A 26,795-nucleotide genomic window follows, 5' to 3' on the forward strand; every position below is an offset into this window, starting at 1 on the left:
GCTCCATTTCATTTGGTGCTGTTTGCCATGGCCAGTAGCCTCATCAGCATTGGCAGGAAGTATAGGGAGTGTAGCAAGCAATAACATATTACATACAGTACTTTTTTCACCAGTCTGAATTTGTATTTATGTGCTAAGGTACAAATGAGGTACTATAAGGTACAAATGATCCTATATATACCATGAAAATAAAACCATCATGTTGCACATAATACATACCATATTAATGAGTGATGAGGAAAAAGTCAGGAGAAAAAGAGAGAGATGGGAAAAAAGAACAAAAAGAGGAAGGGGGAATATATTACAATAAAGGGGGAAAGAGCAGAGTGGAAGAAAGAAAGAAGAGTAATTAATGGTATTTCAACTGTATATATATTGTGGAACCCTATCAGTGTTTTGCAATAATGTAACAAAATCTTCTCAGGATTTTTATTTCCCTGATTCCGTGTCTTATTGTTCTTTTCCAAAGTGAATGTCCTGGGGCAGTGGCATTACTGATATCTTCATCTTGTTGAGTTAGAAGTATGGGAGTATCCAGTCCTAATTTTCTCAAGCTGTCAGCCTTCTTTGTGGTTACTTGAAAAAACTTTTATCAGTGTGTAAGACTAGTAAATGGAAGGGAAAGCCACATCTAGATTTTACCATATAGTAACATAGTTTGTTGGTGATGGCTCTTTTCTGCTTTGAAACTTTGTTTGCTTAATACCTTGGAAGGTCATTATCGGTTTTCCATTCAAAGTGTTTTGATCTTTCTTAGCTCCTTTTGAACCTTTTCTGTCATCGTATAACTTGTGAAGGGGCATAACTATGGGCGTTGTTTAGGTTTAGGAGCTAGTGAGAGGTGAATGAGTTCAAAATCCTCTCGAGTTTTATGTAACTGGGGATTAATTTTGCAAACCAATCAACTATCAATTGAAGTGCATTTTCTGTTGGTTCTGATTCCTGGATCCCTTTAATGCTTAGATTCCAACATGCATTTCTGTTCTCCAAATCCTCCATTTTTAACTACAGTTCTTTTGAAGATTTGGCTACAGGGCAGATCTGTGCCTGATGACTCAAATGCCTCACTTGCAGTAAGATATCTAACCATTTCTCTGATAGCTGTAACATGGAGGTATCCAGGAGATCTAACAGTTAAATTCCAACTGGTGATGTTCAAATTGTGCAGCTATTTCATTTAATAAATCAGGTTGCACCAAGTCACCACCTTTCCCACTTATGCCTCGCTACAACATTGCTGAGACATTTTCTTCAGCAATGGGGACAGCTACCAGGTGATCTTTGACCCTGAAATAGGAAGCCAATCCTTTTTCTTTTTTTCCTCCAGGTGACAAATGCATTACTTTATTACTTAATCCTCACTTGAGTATTTAGTAGTAAGCAATAAATGGTTCAGTTTTTTTCTTTAAGGATATATTGAATTAGATGGAGGTGTGTGTTATTTGGCAGAGAGCCAACTTCTTAAAATGCCACCTTTGTCAGATTAAGTCACTTCCCCCACTCTGTAGTCATACATGTTGTATATTCAATAACTTTAGTCTTTTAAGTTTCCAATAATATATTTTACAAAAGTGTGTGAGTTTTCCTCTCTAAAAGCCTCTTTGGTGGCGAGGCATGTTTGTAAATGGCCACAGTAAATTGTCACTATTATTACTTTCCATATTTAATTTTCCTGTGTCATCTCTAGCTATAAACTCACCCTCTCCCTGTTATGCTATAATAGAGTCAACCTTGGAAGTAAGACATTATAACTAATAAGTTACTCGTACAGTAATTATTTTTTATCAGGAATGAAGATAATAGCTATGTTAAATTGCAGTTGTGGCAGCAGAAGACAAATTCACTCCTTTTGTGAGATAACTAAATCTTAAATAACTTTATAAGTGAAGGAGTATGACTTCACTTAAAGGCAGGAGCAAAGCCAAACACCCCAAAACCCCAGCCCTATTTAAACTGTTCACTTTGAATTTTATATGTTTGTTTTAAAATGTTCTGACCACATCCAGGCTTGGTGTGACCCATAGCCTTGCAAAATATTGCCCAGGTTTACTGTAGCAGCAACTGTGTATTGTTCGGGGAGCTGCAATGGCAAGTATGACTAATTGCTTTTAAAAGTAACTCTGTAAGATTGTTAATTTTTAGGTGCCACAATGCTCTGGATATTTATGGACCTTTAAAGTCAAGATAAGTATATCAGTCACTATTTGGACCGCTTTTCATGCAGTTTAGCTGGAACTTGTTTTGATTGAAAGTGTTCCATTCTGCCCCCTTTTTAGAACTGTTTGACCCCTTTCTGGCGCAGCCTTAGGACTCCTGCTTTTTTTGGTATGATTTGGTACGCTCCTAGTTATCTCGTTGTGTAGCCTGTGTGGATTTTTAGTTTGCACCCAAATGTAGCTGTGGGTGGTGTTATCTAAGGCGACAACCCTGTGACATATTCCATGGGTTGTGACATTTTAATGGATGACAGGAAACTCCCCTTTATTTTCACTTTGTCTGCCACTTTTAAAAAAAAAAAAAAATTACCCTGCTGATGCATTGCTATTCTAGATAAATGAGATACATTGGCGGTATTATGTGCACCATGCTAGGTAGAGGCATTGATGTGTTGCTGTGTCCCAGCTGAGCTGAAAGGCAAGAAAAAGGGGGCTTACCTCCCTTCCATCTCTCCAAACTTTACCCCATCAGCACTACTCCATGAGCTTGCTGCACCATCGCTGTCACCTCCTTATTCACAGGTAAACCAGCAATGCAAAGACCTGTCTGGATACTTCTCACAAGAGGGTAAACATTCCCAGTATGAATAGAAGGTTTGTTCAAGTGAGAGATAAGAGAGATCACACTGAAGAGAAGAACATGATCCAAATTCTCCCAGGCTCTAAGATTAAAAGATTTCGAAAAGACACAGAGTCTTTGGAGGACTGGGTGTGGATCTCCAATGAGAGTTGGTGGCAAACTGGAATTGGTTGTTATTATTCAGTGACAGACTTACCAGCAGCAGCAGCTACAGCAGCAACAACTTCTGAAGTGAGAAGATTAAATTTAAAAGGCTATAGGTCAGCTTTATACATCAGATCTTTGAAGTTCTTTTGTCTTTGCTAAAAAGCAGATGGAATAAGACCCTGACAGAAAACCAAAAACAGCTGGTTGGCCTTAAAACAATCTCTGTTTTATCACTTGGCAGCTTCAGACATTTATATACAGGTGGTGTCCTTGTATTCTTTTCCACATTTAGCAATTGCGATATACCAAATCCTGCCGTGAAATGTGATTCCAGGGACATTTCTTGTGAATTTAGGAAAACGTGCTAAACCAGACATGTGAAATTGAATCTCCTGAAGAAGAAAAACTTGATGGGTATGGACCTCTCAATTTCAGGACAGAGTGTTGGAGTAGGACTCAGATGTCCTGTGTTCAAATCCCCACTTGGTGCAATGGTGAACCACTCTTTGAATGTCATGTTCCTTTAAAAAGCACACCCTATCATCATAGGTGGGAAATAAATTAATTGCACATACCACAATAATCAACATTTCAGCAGGATGTGAGAACAATTTCTCTTGTGTCCTGCCTCTGAATAGGAAAGTTTAAATTTTTCGCAGTGAATTAAAAGGTTGCAGGATACTAGAAATCTGCTTTGGATTTAAAAATTTTTTTTTCCATCCTATCCATATTTTCTTAGTATGATATATTGAATTCAGTGGAACAAAGGCCCCAGGAAAAATGCATGGAATTGCAACTTAAGTTGCTTTTTAGAAATAAAATAAAATAAATGATTGTGTATTTTTTCTCCATTTACGTATACAAACTAATAACCCTACTTTCCATAGGTGGTGTTGCGGGTTTCTAGCAGTGTATGAAATTTAATTACCTTTACAATTATTGTAAACATAAATGGCAGCTTCAAAGAAAAGCATAAGCTGCTCATTTTCGCAAGCAAAGCTTATATCTTGATTTCATAGTCATGCAGAATTCCACAACACTACCTTTTCACCCAGTTTCCATTTTACGTATGATATGCTATCTATGCTTTACGTGTTTTTTGATAAACTAATCAAGAATACACATATCAGTTTCTATCTTTATATGCCATGTTTCTTTCCAGAACAACCTTCAAGGATATTTCAGTTCATAAAAAGGTTGTGGGTGGCTTGTTAGCTGTCATTGGCAGAGATGAGGAAACACCAAGCAGTAAGTCACATTAGTACATTCTGCAAATGGTGTATTTTAATGTATACTATTGCTATTCTAAAAGACTGAGATGAATACAGAATAGATACACATAGACAGGAGCTGGAATATCACCAATCTTTCTTCTTTCTTTTGAAAATTCTATTCTAGACCCTTGCCTTGTGGACCATCACACTTTTACTACTCAATGGAGCTAGAGGTGAGCTGTGTTAATTTACCATTGCAACACATATGGACCCTAAATAAATGTTTTGTTTGCGAGAATGTTTTTGTTGGAGGTGAAGTGTCAGAAAAAGGAAGTTGAAAAGGGGAATGCTGCAGAAAGCTACTAGGATGCAAATGGAGAAAGGGGTAGACCCAAAATATGGGGTAAGACATCATTTCACCCTGGTCAGTGAGACACCCTCGCTGTAATAACAAAAATAAATATTGCCATGGTTGTTGTGGGTTTTTCAAGGTTCTTTGGCCATGTTCTGAAGGTTGTTCTTCCTAATATTTTGCTAGTCTCTGTGGCCGGCATCTTCAGAGGACAGGAGGCAGAACTCTGTGCTCTGGTGCAGTTTGTTTGGATAATTGAGTATTTATAGCTGTGGGATCAGCTTTTGTCCTTTTCAGGAGATGGATGATTGTGGTGATTGGTGTGTTTTTGGTTGTGGGTGTATTGTTGTGATAAGAGGGAGAGATTATCTGTCACTGTGACTGATGGGTGTCGTTACCTGGTCTTTTGTGTGCAGTGATCAATAGTCCTTTCGGCTGGGTAGAGTTCGTTAACCTTTTGCAGGCTGTAGTTTTTCAGTGCTGGGAGCCAGGTTTTGTTGAGTTTTAAACGTTCTTCTTTTTTGTTGAAGCTCTGCTGATGTTTGTGGATTTCAATGGCTTCCCTGTGCAGTCCAACATCATGATTGCTGGTGTTGTCCAGTACTTCAGTATTTTGAAGTAGAATTTTATGTTCAGCTTGTTTTAGGGCATGTTGAGCTACTGACATGAGCTACCCTCATGTTCTTTGATTCTGGTGTGGATGCTGCATTTTGTGGTTCCAATATATAGCTGGCTACACAAAAACTCCAACCACCACCCACAGAAAAAAAAGAGGCATAATCAAAACACTGGTAGACCACGCAAATTGGAACTGTGAAGCTCAATTTCTTATCACCAAACTCAGTCATCTGAATTGGGCCCTACAGGCAAATGGCTACTCCAAAAATGAAATCACAAGAGCCATCAAACCAAGAAAACAACACCAAACTGAAGAGGAAAAACAGCTAGCCACAAATAAAGTATTTCTGCCATACATCAAAGGGGTCACGGACCGCATGGGGAAACTTTTGAAAAAACACAACCTACAAACAGTATTCAAGCCCACCACAAAAATACAACAAATGTTACAGTCAGCAAAGGACAAAAGGGACCCCCTCACCACTGCAGGAGTATACCAGATACCTTGTAGTTGTGGCCAGGTATATATTGGAACCACAAAATGCAGCATCCACACCAGAATCAAAGAACATGAGAGACACTGCAGACTAAAGCAACTGGAAAAATTAGCAGTAGCTGAACATGCCCTAAAACAAGTTGGACATGAAATTCTATTTCAAAATACTGAAGTACTGGACAACCCCAGCAATCATTATGTTAGATTGCACAGGGAAGCCATTGAAATCCACAAACACCTGCAAAAAAGAAGAAAGTTTAAAACTCAACAAAGCCCGGCTCCCAGCACTGAAAAAAGCTGATCCCACAGCTATAAATACTCAACTATCCAAACAAACTGCACCAGAGCACAAACAGAGTTCTGACTCCTGTCCTCTGAAGATGCCGGCCGCAGAGACTGGTGAAACGTTAGGAAGAACAACCTTCAGAACACTGCCAAAGTGCCTGAAAAACCCACAAGAACCATCAGATCCCAGCCACGAAAGACTTTGAGAAAATATTGCCATGTTGTAGTGTGAAGTATTCCTGGTCCTGCTTCCAGCCAGCAATGCCATTTTCCTGTATTTCAGTTTTGTTTCACTAATTGCAGCTCAGTTTTCTGTGGTCAGTCATCACTGGGCTGGTTTTGCAAAGGTGGGAGATCCCAGACCCCACTGATGTTTTTATTGGAATTCTTCTAAGTCTTTTGATATCTCTGTGGTGTGTGTGGATGGTAGTGTTTTAGCTTTAGTAGCACATGTGTAGAATGTATGGCATGAATGTATGCTATTAGTATGTGTTAAGATGGAGTGCCTCAAAAGAAGGGGGAGTTTAGGAGCATTGGTCACATGTCAATGTGGGATTCCGGTCCTGCTAATTACAAATGTGTAGCAGAATGTTGCTATGGGTTAATTTGAAACAAAACAACAGGAACCATTGGTTGCTTCAAAGGATTTCTGTGCTGAGCCACTTTCCCTCTGGGGTTTCAAATCTTTTTCAAAAAGATAGTGGTGGGGAGAGAGCAGGCATGTGGATGCATACATGGTGGATTCTGGAGTTGTTTTTTATGAAAGAGAAAGTCTACAATTATTCATTCAGTATAAAGTAAATAGAAATTCCCCTTATTTTCATTATTTAAATATTTAAATTAGAGACATTTTTCATTATAAATAGGGCAATCTTGGCAATAGTAGTCAAAATCGCAGTTTAGGAGCTGTGGGAAGCTGTGGAAAAGGTATATGGGAAGGTTACTCCTAGTTCTTTCCAAAGCATGGTATAAATATGAAGCTCCTTGCCCCCTCTGTTTTGGGATTATATGCACACAATGATATTTTCTTTGGAATTCCAAGTTTAATTTTTTCAGCTGTAATGTGGGAAATGTCACTCTCCTCCTGCTGCCAAAAGGCAGAAATTGTATAATTGTTCCATCTCTAGACTGACTTTTGTCCAGTTTTGTTGCTTTAGCACCATCTAGTTTTATTGGTTAGTTGCTATACTGGTTTTAAACAGTTTTAGTTTTATCTTGGTTTGGTTTGTAAACCAGAGTAGTGCTTCATCACTAATGGGGAGTGGTGTACAAGCAAGCAAGCAAACATTTTCTCAAATTTTCTTTCATGTTTGTCCCCAGGGAGAAGTAGACATAGCTGAGGCCACATAAAAGTCATCTGACTTCATGGGTGCCCCGCCATTACAGCTGTTGTGTTGGAAGGCATTTGCTGAGATGTAGCAGCAGGGTGTTGCAGAGAGAGCTGTGTGTCAGCTCCCCCTAGGCTTGTTAAGCTGCCTCTAGGCATTGTGAAGGATGATCTCCAATTTTGGAAAAAAACATCCACTGCCAATCCAGTTGGCAGTGGATGTAATGGAATAGGCAGGTCACTATTTTGCTGTGTTGCATTGTTTTGTCTGTTTGACTCAAACTAATAAAGAAATGTTAGACTGGCCATGGTTAGTTCCCCACCCAGCAAAAATCATCTCACTTCTCCATGTCTTTTTCTGATAGTCCAAAATGTTTCCTCTGCTCTGTCTCATGAACTATATCTGCGGATATAATGTAGTCTAGAAAAAGGCTTCTTTCAACTATTCCCCAGTGGCAAAAGAGATGAAGAATTTGAAAGTGTGCCTTGTAATGTTGACAGCATTGGCCTTGCGTCCTTCTGTATCCCTGCCAGAGTTGAGATGAAAGACAGAACATTGCCTTTTTCATTACTTTGATTGCTGATATCTTGATCATTTGGTCCCGATTACAGGAAAAGAAGTCTGTTATGAGCCCCTGGGCTGCTTTACAGATGACGCGCCATGGAGTGGAACTCTACTGCGACCCATTTCAAAATTACCCTGGTCACCAGAAAAACTAAACACTCGTTTCCTTCTCTATACTCGAGAACACCCTGATAGCTTTGAGGTATGATTACTCTGGTTAATTGCTGCAAGTTTTCCTTGTGTACTGAAGAGAGTGGTCAGAACTGAAGATAACTATTTATATACAAAGATATGAAAATGAATATTTGTGATGTGCAGATTATTAAATTGTGTGGTCTAAAGGTGTACGGCACAGAGAATAAAGCTTTTAATGTTTATATATCTTTTACAGGAAATCAAGGCCACTAGTCCAGCAACTATTAGTCAATCAAACTTTGATGCAAGCAAGATAACTCGCTTTATTACGCATGGATTTATAGACAAGGGTGAGGAAAACTGGCTGTCAGATATGTGCAAGGTACAGTACTATGTAATAATATTAATAGAGTAGTTCTGAAATTAATTTATCTATACTCAGTACACCATATGTTAAGAAACTTTCTTTTCAAAATAAAAAATTACCTTGAATTATGAAATTGAGATTTTAGTTTGCCAGTAAAGCACTATACTCCTGGAGAGACAGTATAAGATTCTTTGGTTCCTGAAGATCATAGGATCCAGTGCCTTATAATGAAGCCACATCTGTCACACAGAAATACTTCTAACAGCAGCTGAATTTCTGCAGTATGGTTGTGGTGGGCTGTATGTACAGTACAGCCTGTGGCAGGTCCCACTAAGGAAAAATTGGCTCCCACACTCACCAAAATTGGCTATCCCAATTCTAAGCAGATTCAAGCACTTGGTATGTCATTGGCAGGCTCTTAATCAATTATTGTTGCCATTAATTCAGAAGTGACTTATAGAGACCTTAATAGGGCTTTCAAAGTGAGATATTTCAGTAGTGGTTTTACCAGTTCCACTCCCCCAGTGAGTTTTGGTGGTTGAGCAGGGATTCAACCCTTGGTCTCCAGAGTCCTGGTCTGTCACTCTATCCACTATACCATACCACTTAATAATTACATGTCATCAATCCAGTTCTAATTTACAGCAACCTTTCTCTGGGCTTTCTAGTTATAAAGTATGGTAAATTGCTTTAGCTGCCACACAGTAGAAGTACAGAAGAGTACTCACAGAAGAGAATAGCTACAAGTTCCCCAGGTAATGCAACCCTTTCTCATTTACTTGGACTTAAGGTCTCAATAACTCACTCTGAGACACTTGTAGGGGACGAAATAAAAATGTTTCATTACTTACAGTTGTGAACTGACCAACAGCAAAAAAGCAAACAATTGATTTCAATAGACGAGAGAGAGAGAAAAGGAACACTTCGCAGAAAGGAGGAGCTCTCTGAATTCAGACGGAGGAGGGAAGGTTTGGTTAGTGCTGGATAGATTGACAGCCACCCAAGCCCAGAAAAATGCCTTCCAGTCAAGCAAACTTTAAGGGTTTGACATGCATGTTGGGTTGCAAATAAAACCCCAACAAAAACATGTCAATGGGAAAATAGCTGCGAAATGCAAACCGTGAGGGAGGTGTAGATGTCACGTATGGAGAAAATCTACATTCTGGGGTAAAAATAATCTTTACTTCTCTTTGTTCTTGCCCGGTCTTCATCAGAATATGCTTCAAGTGGAAGATGTGAACTGCATCTGTGTAGATTGGAAAAGGGGTGCCAGGTGTCCGTACACCCAAGCATCGAATAATATCCGTGTGATAGGAGCTGAAGTGGCATATTTTATAGATGTCCTTATGGTAAGGGGGTTTCCAGTCACTATGACATAATTATTCTAAGTTTTAGAGCAACAGAGGAGTGTCCCGAAGGAGAGAGAGTAAGTCAATTGGTAATAACTGGACAAAAAGTGCACCCTCATTTGTTTGTTTGTTTTAAAATATTTTTGCCCCACTTCTCTCCTTATAAGAACACAAGGCAGCTTACAATTAAAAGACAATACTTAAAAGCTAAAAACTATATATATATATAGATATAGATATAGATATAGATATAGATATAGATATAGATATAGATATAGATATAGATATAGATAGATAGATAGATAGATAGATAGATAGATAGATAGATAGATAGATAGATAGATAGATAGATAGATAGATAGATAGATAGATAGATATATTTTAAAGGATTTAACAAGTATTATACCACTTCAGGATGCCAGTCACTAAGCAAAAGCCTGCCTAAAGAGAAAGATCTTTGCGTGCCTGCAGAAGGACAGTAAAGATGGTGCCTGCCTGACCTCCTGTGGGAGGGAGTTCCAGAGTCTAGCAGCAGCAACAGAGAAAGCCTTCTCCTGTGTCCTCACCAAATGCACCTGTGAAGGTAGTGAGGGACTGAGCTAAAGGCTTCCCCTGATTATCTTAATTCTTGGACAGGTTCATAGAAAGAGATGCAGTCTTTTTAAGTAGCTTGGATCCAAGCCATTTAGTTTAATAATACCTTTTGATTGAGATTCAGGCTTGATCCAGACCTCACTTATTTGTCTTTCTGGCAGTCTGTGGTACTCATAAAGCTCTTTGCTAACACCAAAGGATGTGGTGGCACTGCGGGCTAAACTGCAGAAGCCTGTGCTGCAAGGTTAGAAGACCAGCAGTCGTAAGATCGAATCCACACAATGGAGTGAGCTCCCGTCGCTTTGTCCCAGCTCCTCGCCAGCCTAGCAGTTTGAAAGCATGTAAATGCGAGTAGATAAATAGGTACCATCTTGGTGGGAAGGTAAAATGGTGTTCCCTAGTCACGCTGGACACGTGACAACGGAAACTGTCTTTGGACAAACGCTGGCTCTACGGCTTGAAAAATGGGATGAGCACTGCCCCCTAGAGTCGGACACGACTGGACTAAAAATGTCAAGGGGAACCTTTACCTTTACCTTTAACACCAAATTTCAGAAGGCTAGTTTCTCCTGACAGTTTTCTGGATTGTCACAGTTTTGTATCTGTACATAGAAACATGGATCTAATTCATGATTACTATTTAATCTGGCATTTAAGTCCAACGTCCTCCTTCTCTTTTTTTGTGACATCACAATCCTTCAGGCTAATCATTATGGTCATGTACAAACAAACAGGTTGGAGCTGTTTATGGGGAGTGCATCTGACTGAGTCCTGCATGTGGAGATGCAGTTTTTGTGATTACTTCACATCGAAACAGGTTTACAATCAATTTCAGTACAAATTCAGCAGTGGGTGATACCTTTATAGACCACTAAAGAATTATCATACAGTCTACTACCTTTTGTGGACCAGGACACCCACTTCATCAGGCTTCCACCGGTGTCTTGCTGTTAGTGCAAATAACACAGAGTCCCAAAAGTTCATGACAGATGGATTTTACCAGGTATTTTTCTTAGATGTTAGTTAGGAAAGACGTAGACTGCACTGGAGCTGTGGCTTTACAGTAATAGCTGAAGAAGCTGTTGATTGGATATCATACTCCAGTTCTTTAAATTTCACGTTTCACTCAAAACACAAGAAAGAAAAATTGCCATAAACAGGTCAGTTTTAATGTATTCAACACAGAATGAACTTCAGGCTGTATGAATGGTAAAGCACACACATGGCCACCAATGTTTATGTTGACATTTTTACCATTGTTTTTACTATCAGACAAAGTATGGCTATTCTCCATCCATGGTACATTTAATTGGGCACAGCCTTGGGGCACATTTATTTGGTGAAGCAGGAAAAAGAAGACCAGGAATTGGAAGAATAACAGGTAGGCTTATCGAATGAAGCATACTGTAGGTTTGGTACTGTATCAAGTATTTGTGAAATGGAATTTTACCTACCATGTTGTGGTGATGTAACTGGCATAACTAATACTACTTTTAAAAAATGTAATGAACATACAACTTTGAATGCAGTTTAATATCTGGAGGGATGTTTACACCAGGAATGGATGTAGTGTGGGTTACGTGCAGCCCTCAGGAACCCAGATACATTCCGCCGCCCCCGCCCCCCACAACATCCTTGTGACCACCAACAATCTCATAACCCCAACCTTAAAAAATAAACAAAGGGAAATAGCAAAGAAACTTGCTTTTCCTCTCAATAGGATATGGGCAAAAAAAATTGTCATGTGATGGATAGCATCTCTGAGGCCCCATATTCTCTCTAATGCCCCCCCCCAAACCCAAATAAACTTTTGGCTATTTGAGGATACAAGAGGCCTTTTTTAAAAAAAAAATGGGTGTCATGGGAACCCTCCAAGATCCGTGGATGGGCATGCGTGCCTCTAAACGTTGTCCTTCTCTGGTTTATGCTATGATCCTTTGTAGAATTGTGTTTTAGAGCCTACCAACATAACACAACCTTAGAGATCCATACGGTCCCTTCCTGCTCTGCAAATCTAGGATGAAGAAGATTAAGACCTCCAGGAATGGAGTAGATTTGGCCATTTCCAATAAGGATAGATATGTCAGTTGTGAACACCCCAAAATATAGTTTGATATATCCATGATGGATGATAGATTTTGGCCCTTGTAAATGGGGGAAAATATCTGTGTCATCAAGCGAAAGAGTTTAAAAAGTGAGCATCCTCAGGTAATTTAAGATTTCCTGAAAACCCACTTTTTTTAGTTGACATATGGTGTACCTGTACTACATTTTTCAGCACACTGACACCACTAACTTTCATGCCTACATCATACAGAATGCTGGAATTTGTAGTTTGGTAACGTGCCTAGAATTCTCTGCTAGTGAACTCTAGTGCATCTTTTGAAATAAAGCAGGGAATTCTAACTAAGGGTGTGATCACATGGTGAAACAGATCACACTTTGGACTACTTGTGGAGCAGTCCAGTGGAATCTATTTCTGGTGATCACACAACTCATGGGAAAATGTGCGCCAGCCTGGCCCCAATCCATGCCCGTTATGTTTTTGGTCCAGCTGTAGGGCTTCTATTTGGACGGGGGGGGGGGACTGTGCTGGAATGATTCCCCAGCAGACAGAAGGGTCACTCCCTTAAAAACACTTTTTCTCCCTTAAAAAATTCCTTTTAAAAGCCATTTCCAGTGCATTCAGGTGACTTTGCAGCCCTCTGCACTTTGACTCATATAACTACAAACCAGAGGATTCTTTAGAATGGAGCCATAATAGGCAAATGGGTATCAAACTAATACAACTGTGTGATATACAGTGGATACATTCATACTTGTTGTTTGGTTGTCACCCTCACTCTCAAGCAATAAAGACCTTAGGGTGTTTTCATGGTTCTTTTTTCACCTTGGCCTGGCCACAGTTTCACCAAAGATTTTTCATGGGAATTTAAGCTAAAATCCAATACACCCAATTCTCCAAAGTTATGTTACTTCCATCTGTAGCCTGTCTCAATCCTCTTCTCATCAATATGGCATTAAAAGTAAACCATTCTTCCTGCAAAGGTAGTACCATTCACATGCAGAACAATAACCACTGGAAGAAAAGCTACTTATCTCAACATAGCCTTTTAATGTCATTGCACTGGAAATTCTTATACATATAGGCTGTTAGGGGATTTCTTCTGGGACATGGATGGCCAAAGATGTCACTTTCTTTGTTTTCTTCTGTTTCTTTAGATTTGCTTCATTTCTATGGATTTGCTATCTCTTGTCCCTTTTCTTTTAACAGACCTCCTAGAGATCATGTTAATCCCAGTACTTTTCAGTAGAACAACTATATTTTATCCCCAGATTTAATTAATAGTGATCTTTAAAAATAAGAAAAAACAAAAAACAAAAACAAAACCCTCTTCTTGTATGATTTCAGTACCAGCCTATCCAGTCTGGACAGATAGTACACTGTTGCTGATTTTTTTTTTCAGAGGTCATGAGCCTATAATCAGAGGTTTCTTCATTCTTCCTTCCACCCTTGCTTTGCTTCCTCTATGAGCAGCAGGTAGCTTGTTGCTGAATAGGCTGTGCATTTCTACTTGGATACCTTCGGTTAATTACATCCTATTGTTAGTTTTTCTGTTCTTAAACTATTTTTCTTCTTTTTCTTACTCTCTGTCCCTTTCTCTCTGTAGGTTTCTCTGAGAAAAATAACAAGGTTCACTTAATAAGAAGGAAAAAGTGGTAGGCGGAAGGGGAAACCTTCCTTGATAGCAGACAACAGACTTGTCAGGATCATTTCAGATAAAAACATTCTTTTCAGAATCGCTTTCAGATTCAGATGTAAATAATAACAATTGTGCCACCAATTTGGATGTATGACAACCTCATGTGTGCAATCCTGCACTGCCCTCAAAAATGTGTTTAGAGGAAATTGCACGCCCAAAGAGGAGCGTAAGGATGATCTGATAGGAGGTTTGCCAAGGATAATTGTTACTTTAATATGCTTAGTTTGTAAAGCTTCATCACCTTCTCCTTAAGCCCATGTATTTAAAAATATGTCTTTATAGGACTAGATCCTGCTCAACCCTATTTTCAAGGCACACCAATTGAAGTCAGACTGGATAAAAGCGATGCTTCGTTTGTTGATGTGATTCATACTGATATGCTTCCAACCATTCCGTACCTGGGTAAGCTGAGAGCAGTTCATAGCAAGCTGCAATAGTTATGACGTCTTTCAAATTTGACATAGACTTTTCTGCTATTCATATTCTAGGCTTTGGAATGAGTGACCCTGTGGGACACCTTGATTTCTTTCCAAATGGAGGTGAAACTATGCCTGGATGTTCAAAGAATGCAGTTTCACAAATAGTGGACATTGATGGAATCTGGGAAGGTATGCGTCACAAGAAAGGGCTCTAAAAATGACACATTTTAATGGATGTTGATACAAGGTGCACACACCTCTCCAAATGCCATTTTTTAAGGGACAGTCAGTGTAAAAACAATCAGAATGTATTCCACTGAGCGTAATAGGATGTGTTCCAAACCAAAGCTCAGGGAAGCAACTTTTGCAGTCTATATCTCCCAGAATGCCTCAGCCACTAGCTGGGTGATTCGGGGAGCTGTTGTCCAAAAAAGCAACTTTTGCAAGCTGTTTTTTTTTTTTAAATATCATCGACATGGCAAGGTTTACTGCAAGTCATTAGAGCTTGGTGGATGCCTAATGACTAAGAGCCAGAAACTGAATATCAGTGCTAGCAGTGTACAATATGGGAAGTTCTGCTGCTTCATGTTCAGCTTCTCATTTTCCTGGAATTTCCTATCAAGCCCCCGCCGTGGAATGTTGAGCTAGAATAGGGCTAGTTTTCGATGGGGAAAAAAATTAGACTTTTAGAGCCCCATATCCCTTCAGTAGCTCCCACACACCCCAAATGTATTTATTTGGTTTTAAAAACTGGCCCAGAAAATCCTCTTGCACCCTTTTCAACATTGCAAAGTTGCCATGTTGGAGAGACCCCAGCATCCTTGGAACTTAAAAACCCTCTATTTTTCTTTTTTAAAAAACCCATGCCAAAATATCTCTGGGTTCTAGAGAATGGAAAGGGGCCTTTTTTTGGGGGGGGGAATTATTTCCCCTTTTTTAAAAAATGGGATATCAAGCGCTATGGAAGCAAATGCTGCCCTCAAAGAGCAAGGAATGGGCATTGTTCTGATGCAGCAGCCCTTCTTAAAAATCAGGAAAAAGACCAGTCCCGCTATTACAACAAACAGTCCCCTGGCTATACCTCCTGAGCTAATGACAGTTCCTATACTTACAAGACAGGGTTCTTTTAGCCCATCTCCTTAAACTAGTGTTTTTCCTCAGGTGCTCTGGAGGATATGATTACATCATCAGTATTCAAATAAGATTTAGCTATCAGTCCAGATGACACCTATACAGAGAAACAGAGGTTAACATCATCTTGCAATTTGCCTCCACTGATTGCCTCAGCTATCAAAATGTTCTATGGTGACTTGGAGCTAATCAGTAATTGCACTGATGAATATCTTGGGAGGACAGCCCGAATTTCTGTTCCTGCCATCTGGGATGTTTCCTTTTGAGCAGGAAGCTTGGGCAGAGCTAGGCCTAGGTAATGTGGCAGAATTTTAATTTTTTTTGTTAAATTCCTTTAGCTGGCCTGCAGAAGTGCAGGAATTCACAGAGTAGAATTAGCTACAAGTTCCCTAGATTAGTCAACCTCTTTTTCTCATTAACGCACTCTGAGACATTAATATTAGAACAAATTAAAGTGTTTCATTTACTTACAGTGAATCGAAAAAACAGCAGACTGACAAACATGGCTAACTAACATTCCGTAACAGGCATCAACTGACTACAGACTGCCAGTAATTCAAGACAGGGAAAAAGCTGTTAGCAGAGTGGCTGTTTTTTGAATTCAGAGGCAGGGGAGGAACAGTTAGGATAAATATGAGAACCACTCATTATAGATCTGATATTTCTTCAGAAGTGATATGAATATCTCACCTATGATATTATATGCACAAATCATTTCTTCAAATGGCATAGGAATAAATAATTGTCCTTGTTAGAAGCAACTACAAAAATGTTCATGTTACTATTAAAATGTTATTTTTAAAGCAATATGTTTATTGATGGCACTTCAGTTTGTCCAAAAAAGATAGAATCGTGACATTAACATTAAAATCGACCTGCTATTTCCAAGTTGTTTTTTTTAATGGTGTGTAAGGCATATATGGCATCAATTTCAAGCATATCCCAGATTTAAGCCTTTTTTTTCCTCTTTCCCCATGGAGTTGCAGAGTATGTCCAATAGCACAAGGAAGTCAGCATTCAAAGGATATTATGACATTTCCCACAACAATTAATGTAGTGTTAGTTCAGTGGCAGAGCATATACTTTGCTTTCGGAAAGCCTCAGGTTCAGACCCCATATTTGGTAGGACATGGAAAGATCCTTGTCTTAAAACTTGAAATGCTGCTGCCACAAAGCTAACATTAATGGGCGAGGTGGATCAAAGTTCTGACTAAGCATAAGGGTGCTTTCCACGCACCTAGCTCAGAAGCTAAGTGCTTTGCACATATACTTGTCATGAAGAAGAGATTTTTTTTTGAAGTTACAGTACATAATCTGCACTATGTAACAGCAGTTTCTTCTTCACAGGAACTCGTGACTTTATGGCCTGTAATCATTTGAGGAGCTACAAATATTATTCAGATAGCATCCTCTATCCAGATGGATTTTTGGGTTACCAGTGTTCTGCTTACAGCGAATTTGAATCAGTATGTTATTTATGTATCTCAGGAGCAATGTTTTACAGTACCGCTTCTCAGTGCACATGCAACAGAATGTAGTCACCTAGCTGATTAAGCATAATAGCCTTGGGGGCCATGGAACAGAATTAAGAAGTGTTTCATTTCTGGAAAATTACCTCTGCCGATGATGTTTTCAGCCTTACAGGGGTGTTCTGGCACAACCATTGTTGTGCTGTCAAGTTGCCTCCAATTTATGGCCAATCCATGACTGAGTGATTTCCAAAATGTCTGGTCCTCATCAGCCCTGCTCAGCTCTTGAAGACTCAAACAGTAGTTTCCTTTAGGGAGTCAATCCATTTTGTATTTGGTCTTCCTCTTTTCTTCCTGCCCTCCACCTTTCCCAGCATTATTGTCTTTTCCAGAGAATCCTGTCCAAAGTGATGTGCCCTGAATAGGACTACTTCAGTTTTTGCTTCCAGAGACAGTTCATGCCTGATTTGATCTAGGACCCATGTGTTTGTCTTTCTGGCAATCGAGGGTATCTTAAAAGATCTCCTCCAGCACCATATTTCAAACTAATCAATTTTTTCCCGTCAGCTTTCTTAACTATCCAACTTTCACACCTATACATGGTGAATGGAAATATGATAATGTGGATGATCGTGGTCTTGCTCTCCAGTGACACATCCTTACACCTGATGATCTTTTCTAATGCATTCATTGCTGCCCTTTCGAGTTTCATTCTTCTTCTGATTTCTTAGCTGCACTCTTCATTTGCATTAAGGAATGAACCAAGGAATACAAAATCTCCAACTATTTCAATTTCTTCATTGTCAGTGCTAAGATTGTGTAGTTCTTCTGTGGCCATGATTTTTGTCATCTTCATGTTCAACTGCAATCCTGGTTTAGCACTTTCACCCCTCACTTTTCCTAGCAGTCATCTCAAGTCATTGCTGCTTTCTGCCAGTAAGTTGATGTCCTCTGCATATCTTAAATTACTGATGATCCTTCCACCAGTTCTCATTCCTCCTTTATCTGAATCTAGTCTGCCTTTCCATATGATATGTTCTGCGTATAGATTGAATAGATAAGGGAATAAAATGCATCTTTCTTTGATATCTTGGCTTATTGCAGGGGTCGCCAACCCCTAGTCCACAGCCTGATACTGGGCTGTGACCTTGGCAGGACTGGGCTGCAGACACCGCCCCCCCTGCATGCACGCTCCCCCACGCCCATCCACCCACATCCACAGCCTGCCCACCTGCATGCACAGGTGCCCTGCCCATCCCCGTGTGCACCTAGCCAACCCTCACGTGCACAAGCATGCCCCACCCACCCGCAAGTTAACCCTACCTATCAGCGCATGTGTGCAAGTGTGCCCCACCCACTAGCAAGCATGCCCTGCCCACCCATGTGTGCATGTGTGTGTGTGTCCCACCCACCCAAGAGCACACCCTGCCCACTCATGCATGGGGCTGCCCCGCCCCCAGGGACCCCACCCACCCCAACCGGCCCACAGTTTAGAAAAGGTAGAGGACCACTGGCTTATAGGACATTTTGTGTCTCCATATTCTGTCCAAATGGCAACTTCTTGTCCACAATACAAGTTATGCATCACAACAGTTAAGTGCAGAGGAGGTACACCAATTTCTTTTAGAAACCCCCATCATGTACTGTAATGGCAAACAATAGTTGTCACAAATCAGCCATTTAAGCAGACACGAGAGCAGGAAGAATCATGCACATTTGAAATTAAGACAAGAAAACCAAGAAAACTGACCCACTTTAAGGCACTTTAAGACAGTGGTACTGATATGATGGCAGAATGTTAAGCAAAGAATAATTGGAAATGTGTCAGTAAGGTTATTTAATTGGCAGCATGATGCTGAATACCTCTAATGGGAGCTGAAACCATGTGATCAATGAATAGGCAATAGTTTTGAAATAATTTTCTAGAAAAGGGCTCCCTACTTCTTAATGTAATGGTACTAGAATGCTATTTTTCCATGTCAAAGGAAAATACATATATGTAAAGGGACACTTCTGTCATATTGAGGACTTACAGGACATGTCAAACACTGGTCAAGTCAACTGTGTCCCTTTCAAATCAAGGGACACTGTTACTTCGTGTAGATCACTGGTTCTTAACCTTGGGTTACTTAGGAGTTTTGGACTGCAACTCCCAGAAGCCTTCACCACCAACTGTGCTGGCTGGGGTTTCTGGGAGTTGCAGTTCAAAAGCATCCGAGTAACAATGGTTAAGAATCACTGGTGTAGATGAAGAATATTTTTTAAACAATAAGTAATTAAATAACAAAGGGTCTATACTGGTTTTATGTTTTTACTTTCAGAATGGATCTGAAGACTCTAGAGTCTGAAGAGAGAACATTTATTGTTACTTTAACTCTGGAAAGCTACTAATTTGTCTCTGAAGTGTCTTGATAACATGGCATGGGCCTTCAAGAGGGAAATATCCTTACTCTAGGGGAGGATAGCATTATTTACTATACCTTTTCATTAGTCCAGTAAACATGAGTGAAAACATTGGTAATAATGAAAAGAGACACGTTTCTTCCTATGTCTTTTTTTCATCAGGGTGACTGTTTCCCATGTCCCAGTAATGGATGTCCTAAAATGGGTCACTATGCAGATCAGTTCAAAGACAGAGTCACCTTTGGTTTCACAAAGCTTTATTTGAATACCGGCGATGCCAGAGTTTTTGCCCGTAAGTTCTTCATGTAGCTTTTAACTTCTGTTTTGTAGTAAACTGACAGCTGCTGTTTAACTTACTGCTATTTAAGAAACAATTTGCTAGGATGAATTCTAGAAACTCATCTTCTGTAATGGTGCCACGTTTTCATATTTGCACAGATTTCCAGAAGTGGCAGCCATGTTAGTTTGTTGTAATACTTTAAAGACTGGTAGGTTTTATTTATAAGTGTTTTATTTATAAGGGACGTGGTGGCACTGCAGGTTAAACCGCAGAAGCTTTTGTGCTGCAAGGTCAGAAGACAAGCAGTTGTAAGATTGAATCCACATGACGGAGTGAGCTCCCATCGCTTGCTCCAGCTCCTGCCAACCTAGCAGTTCAAAAGCATGCAAAAATGCAAGTAGATAAACAGGTACCACCTTGGTGGGAAGGTAATGACGTTCCGTGTCTAGTCGCTGTGGCCATGTGACCACTGAAACTGTCTATGGACAAATGCTGGCTCTATGGCTTGGAAACAGGGATGAGCACCACACCCTAGAGTTGGACATGACTGGACTAAATGTCAAGGGGAACCTTTACCTTTACCTAGGTTTTATTTGGCATATCATGAACTGCATCTCATTTCTTTATATGCAGCTGAAGAAAGAGGCTACAGTTTGAGATAGTATATGCCAGATAAAGCTTGTTATTTTTCAAGGTGCAAAAAGACTCTTGGTTAGTGCTTCAGTATCAACTTTTTTTTAAAGAAAATTTCATGGCATTTTATTACTGATATCTGACTCGGCATCATTCAGCAAAAATATATCACAATGTTAATGACGCAGATCATATAAAAATTGGGAGATTACTGCTATAATTAGTAAATCAAGGAAACTGATTTTGATGATAAACTATATGATTCGATAATCCATTAATTTAATATATTGAATATTTTGGTAATGTTTAGCTTGTTAGTTGTAGGTTTTTCAGGCTGTTAGGCCATGTTCTGGAGGTTTTCCTAACATTTCGCCAGTCCCTGTGGCCAGCATCTTCAGAGGACAGAATTTAGAACTCTGTCTGTGTTCTGGTGTAGAGTGTGGAATAGTAGAGTATTTGTGACAAATACTCAACTATCCAACACACAACCCAGAACAGTATTTGTGACAAATACTGAAATATCCAACACACTACACCAGAACATAGACAGAGTTCTAACTCCTGTCCTCTGAAGATGCTGGCCACAGAGACTGGTGAAACGTTAGGAAGAAAAGCCTCCAGAACACGGCCAAACAGCCTGAAAAACCTACAACAACCATTGGATCCCAGCCGTGAAAGCCTTCGAGAATACATTTAGCTTGTTAATTTGCAGAAATAATGTATTTTCCAGCCATTTGGGGAAAACCTTCTCTGATCAGCCAACATTGTAACCACTGAAGAGAGGGGCTCTTCCAGTATATTTATCAAAAAGGAATTAGGCTGCAATCCAATATTCAACTAACTAAAAGCAAATGCTCCTTATTTGTGTTATCTAGGTTGGAGGTACAAAGTGTCAGTCACACTGTCTGGAAAGAGCAGTGTCCGTGGATATATAAACATTGCTCTGTATGGAAGTGGAGGGAACACAAAGCAATATCAAATATTCCAGTAAGTTTAGTGTCTTTGGGGAAATGACATATTCAAATATATTTCTTTCTGCTTGCGGTTTTTGCTTTTCTAATAGCACTTTTGTTCTTGGGTTTTTGAAATGATTTGCCAGTCTTTTAAAAAAATATATACGGGGTGACTGGAAACACTCTCAGTTTTATAAATTAAAGATGGCTAAACAGTAGGTTCATAGCATAACATTACACCATCTTTCATCTTACGGATAACCTTGAAAACTTACTTTGCCTTAATGAAAATTGTAGTTTATCACGTATAGAACTTACTGAGGAATTGTTTCTTTTCTGTGTAGTATTAACTGCAACTGGCACAATAGGTAACAACTAGAGTAGGTCCAATGAATCCATGGAACATATGAAGGAGTTGACTCACTAAATCAGTGGTCCCCAACTTTGGGTAACCTGGGTGTTCTTGGACTGCTACTCCCAAAAACCCCAGCCAGCACAGATGGTGGTAAAGGCTTCTGGGAACTGAAGTCCAAGTGAAGATTGGGAACAACTGCACTAGCTCCCCAAAGATCCAATGTCCTTACTCTGCTTGTGACTTGCTAGGCTAAGCAACAGGATTTCATCCACAGTTTAGTTTCTTCCATAGGGTGTGGCCTCACTGAGGAGTGCAGAAGGAGTAGCAAGTGGTTCAGCTACTGCCTCCTGCTGTGTGTCATTTTTTTATTTGTTTGTTTTATTTATTTAAAACTAATATAGTAATTGTATTTTTTATGATTATATATATTTTATATTGATATATTTTATGTTGTAAGCCGCCCTGAGTAGACATGGTCTAGAAGGGCGGGGTATAAATTAAATAAATAAATAAATAAATAAATAAATAAATAAATAAATAAATAAATAAATAAATAAATAAATAAATAAATAAATAAAATATTTTAATTCCGACTTTCTCCTTAAAAAGGACCCAAAGGGGCTGCTTGTGCCTTGTTGTGGGGGTTGAGGGAGCAGCAGAGTAGATAGAAAGAGTGTATGTTTTGTACCACAAGTCAGCAGCTTGTAGCATTCAGATGGTTTTTTTTTTTAAAGTGACTATTACTTTAAAAGCTAGTTACTTCAGAGAAATGGGAAACAAAGTTCACTGTTAAAAATGTAACTATAGCAGTAATTGACTACTGGGAGCTTGAAGTTAAGAAGATAGAAAACAATGTTAATAGTAACTTTCCAAGATCTATTACTGAAACTTTAGTGCATTTAAAATCTGCCTCCCCCACCGGCCGCTGTTTTATTGCCCAGCCACCTTTTCCTGTTTTTCAGCAATAAAGTTTGAATTTTGTCAGTTTAAATATTTTAATTTCATGCGCATCCCAGTACATCTCAGTGTTAGCCTGTGGCTTACAATCGTATAATATTCGCTTAAACATCCAGCTAGTAGTAGCTTGGTCTTCCTGTGCTGTATATGCAGCAGTTTTGTTCACATGGTTAAGGGAACGAAAGGACAAGGATTAGCTCTTTAACATGAAGGAAACCAGGAGTTTATTATCACAAGTTATGGCTGGATGTGGTACTTAAGTCCAGTCCTGGGACTTTTTTTTAATTCTCAAAACTCAAAAACAGTACATAACCCAATTTTAAAAACCGCCTTTCCATATCCTTTTTAAAGTATCTATTATGCCATGAGTGGGCAAGTTCAGCAACCACATATTTTTCTTAAGACAATGCTGTCGCCCACACTAGGCTCAGAAATTGCTATATTCTGCCGCCACCCACATATATTTTAAAATCTTGAGAATGGGTGTTTTGGTTTTTTTTTTTTTTTTTTTTTTTTTTTTTTTTTTTTTTTTTTGGGTCAAATGGTCCCTGGTGCAAAAACTGCCACTTTTGGATCTTGGGTAGAAATGGGGACGAATATAAAAACGGATCGACTTTCTCAGTGAAAATAGCCAATTTGTTAAATATTCGTTGATCTGTATTTGTCAGATATTAAGTCCCAATGAATATGGATCAACAAATATTTCCCCATTTTTATTCGTCTTCATAATTTAAAAAAAAGTTCTGCCTACTGGCTGCCAATCAGCTGATCGGTGGGCTGATAGGCACCCACCCACCCCACAGCCATCCACCCCAAAGCCTATGCCCCACCCCCTTACTCTCCCTACCTTAGCCCACCCCAGCCCCACGGACACCCCCTTACTGTAATTGCCACCACCGAGATCTCCATCTGGCCTCCACAGCCATGATGTGTAAAAAGGGAGACTGGCTCTCCTTTGCAAAGATGGTGGCTGTGGCTTCATTTAGGGCAGGGAAGCTGCAGCTGCCATCTTTGCAAAGGGCAGCTTGGATTCCCTTAAGGCAGGCTTAAGGGCGGAGGCACAGCAGTGGAGGAGTGGCAGTGGGAGGCGGGGACTAGTGTTTTTTTTTTATAACCCCCCACAAATCAATGAATAACTTCATTATTCATTGCTTCATGGGGGCAACTTTGTGCTTCATGAATCATCAACTTTTGATGACTCAGGAAGTGGGATGACTTGCCAAAATGGTGAGTTGTCCCCATCTGTAATCCTGGGTTTGTTTTTTTAAGGAGAGAAAAAAGAGAAGGAGGTTACATGTATTTTTTTAAAGTATAAAGCTGTTTATAGCATTATTAACATGTTGTGTTAATCTCAAATAGTATAAATAGTTTAAACTCATATCATTCACATTGTCAAATTGCATCTGCTTCCAAAAGCTTGTCTATGTTTTCTAATTTCTTTTGCATTTCAGTCCTGGCTTTTTGCTGGCTTAACAGGCTGAGCAAAAAGCCTTGCTATCCACAACAACACGATTTGCAGCCTGCTGTTCATTTAGTCTAGTGAGAAACATATTTAATCCCTGCAATATAAATTTAACAGCAGGTATATTCTAAATGATTTCTATAATAATTCATTTTCATCTAGACTAAATAAGACAGGTTCTCAGAAACTACACTTGAAATATAACATTTTGGCACCTATGTAAGGCCTAGGGTGGGGAAGTCACAGGATGTCCATAGAGAGAGAGAGAATAGACAGACAGATAATGCATTAATTTTTTTCCCTCTACTTCTTAAACAATTGGCTCCATGTCAATACTGCCCCCAGCAAATCCAAAGTGGTGACTTCTTGCACCTTAAGAGGTGGTTTCCCGTAACCCATGAAGCTAGCAAAGAGCTTGGGAAAGTTAGGTTTGGGACTACAAATCCAGCAAATGGGTGATTTCAATTAGCCTTTGTGCAGCATAATTTTATTTTGTGAAATGTATATTCTGTCCATTGTCAGGACAGGCCAACAGAAACAATGCAATTTGAAAACAGGTTCAAGATCTGTGGAGAAGAAAATCTTCTGTTGGCTTTCACACTTAAGCTTGTCAACCTACTGGTACTCAGATGGGAGGAAGTTCTACAACTGGGGTGCTAACACCAAGAAGGCTTGTTCATATTTTAACCTCCACCATAGCATGAGATATCAGTGTGGATGAACAATACTTACATATGTATATATTAATTTTTCAAGGGGGACTCTCCAGCCAGGCAGTATCTACACCAATTTCACTGATGTAGAAAATATTGGAGCGGTAGAAAGGGTTAAATTCCTATGGAATAATAACATCATTAACCCAACTCTTCCCAAACTGGGAGCATCAAGAATTCAGGTGCAAGATGGAGAATATGGACACGTGTATGTATAACTTTTTAAAAGAGATTGTTCTTATGTATATAAATATATGTGTGCTATTCTTTTTTCCCCAAGTGGAAAACTCAAACCTGCTCAGAGTTATACCGAACTAATTGATGTAGAAATTGATGTTGGAACAGTCAATAAGGTCAAATTTCTTTGGAACAACAACATTATAAACCCAACTTTGCCTAGATTGGGAGCATCAAACATCATAGTGGAAGATGGAAAAGATGGGAAAGTGTATGTATTATACATTTACTTTTTAAAAGAAAACACCACCAACAGATTATTTATTAAATATATACAAATATACATGTTGGAAATCTATCATCACAGCAATTCTGAATTTCAGTTTCTTTAAATGGAAAGATACTGGTTAAGAGTATGTTTCAGGACAACACAAATACTTTTAAAAAACAGCCTTAAAGCATTAACAGAGCAATTCTACCAGTAAATAGTGGGGAGACCTAGGCAGAAAATTCCGCTCATTCTCCTCCATTGATTGCAGTGGGACACAAATAATGTATTCAAATTTTAGCAGTGATGTTCATTTCCTCTAACATCATGGATGCTGTAGATTTAAGGCTTCTCCTGATCTACCAGGGAACACAACCACAGAATATCCCATATTTGTCTCTGTCACTTTTGGAGTTCACACAACCAACAGGCAAAGCCCACAGGTATTTTCACTGGAGCTGGAAGGGGTATGTGTGCAAAGTCTGATTTACTGCACAGCAGGTTAATCTGAACTGGAATCTTGAGCTACACACAGTTAACTGACAGTAAGCCCTAATGAACTCAGTGGGGCTTACTGTGGAATAGATGTGTAGGGTTGTGCTGTTCATTTAATTCTGTGAAGTTAATTTAAGTATATGTTTACATTGTTTGGGATGTATTTTGATATAAGATGAAAGTGTAAGAATTAGTAAATGTGGGTAGCCCTACTGAGTCTCCATAAAATAAAGAAAGAATTAGATCTTGGAGAAGCCATGCTTTTGGACTAGAACTCTAGAATCTCTCAACTAGTAAGGCCAGTGGCTATGTTGGCTGGGAGATATTTTCAAGGCACCAAAATTCTGTGGGGTCATGGAATCAATTACCTGAAGAGATCATTGTAGTAACAGAATATGATCACTGTACTCATAATAAAAGCAAGAGAATATTGGACAATCATCTCTCAGATGTGCTTTGATTTGGATTCCTGCACTGAGCAGTGGGTTGGACTTGATGGCATTATAGGCCCCTTCCAACTCTGTTGTTCTATGATTCTATGATTGGTATAAAGTGGCAGTGGGGAAAATTTTGGGTGGGAGGGAAATATATCACCAGGCAACCAAAAAGCAACAGTGCAGCATCTGAAAGATGCCAAAAATTTCCCTGTATAATATTTTCTGGCAATATATAATGCAAAAAATGGAACATGAAGTTGAATTGGCATAGAAAACTGACATTAAAACATTTGAGGTAATACACATATATACATACTTACATATATATATTTAATACTTAGGTACAATTTCTGTGGCAGTGAAACAGTGAGAGAAGAAGTTCTGCAAACACTAACAGCATGCTAACCTGGGAATATAGGAAGAATTTTTCTACAGACCTGAATTTGAAAATGTAATTCTTGTGAAGAGGCAAATTTGCAGACTACAAATAATAAAAGAATCACTCAATGGTATTTTATTCAATCTGTGTAATTCCTCTTCCATTTCTTCCTGAGCCGTACATCTTCATACATTCTTTCTTCATTAGAATAATTAAGAAATTACACAACCTGGTTTAGGGTTTTGAAGATTCCAC

At 39.2% G+C, this 26,795-nt stretch overlaps 1 protein-coding gene across 2 annotated transcripts; it reads left to right on the top strand.

The window, feature by feature from the left end:
• The first annotated feature begins 3,992 nt into the window (after nt 1-3,992).
• Nucleotides 3,993-26,683, top strand: LOC110072001 (inactive pancreatic lipase-related protein 1). 2 transcript variants are annotated; one of them, XM_072995504.2, is made up of 13 exons: nt 3,993-4,191; nt 4,342-4,390; nt 7,848-8,002; nt 8,192-8,317; nt 9,517-9,651; nt 11,518-11,626; nt 14,292-14,411; nt 14,498-14,617; nt 16,907-17,025; nt 19,594-19,723; nt 21,220-21,331; nt 24,828-24,992; nt 26,503-26,683. In XM_072995504.2, the coding sequence occupies exons 1-13, from the start codon at nt 4,174-4,176 to the stop codon at nt 26,564-26,566; spliced, it is 1,422 nt and encodes a 473-aa protein (XP_072851605.2). In that variant the 5' UTR covers nt 3,993-4,173; the 3' UTR covers nt 26,567-26,683. The 2 variants fall into 2 exon arrangements, with proteins under 2 accessions (XP_072851605.2, XP_072851604.2); XM_072995503.2 differs by lacking the exon at nt 24,828-24,992 and adding an exon at nt 25,065-25,232.
• The last annotated feature ends 112 nt before the right edge of the window (nt 26,684-26,795 follow it).

The sequence above is a fragment of the Pogona vitticeps genome, chromosome 3 (genome assembly GCF_051106095.1).
Source record: "Pogona vitticeps strain Pit_001003342236 chromosome 3, PviZW2.1, whole genome shotgun sequence".
NCBI classification, from domain to species: Eukaryota; Metazoa; Chordata; class Lepidosauria; order Squamata; family Agamidae; genus Pogona; species Pogona vitticeps.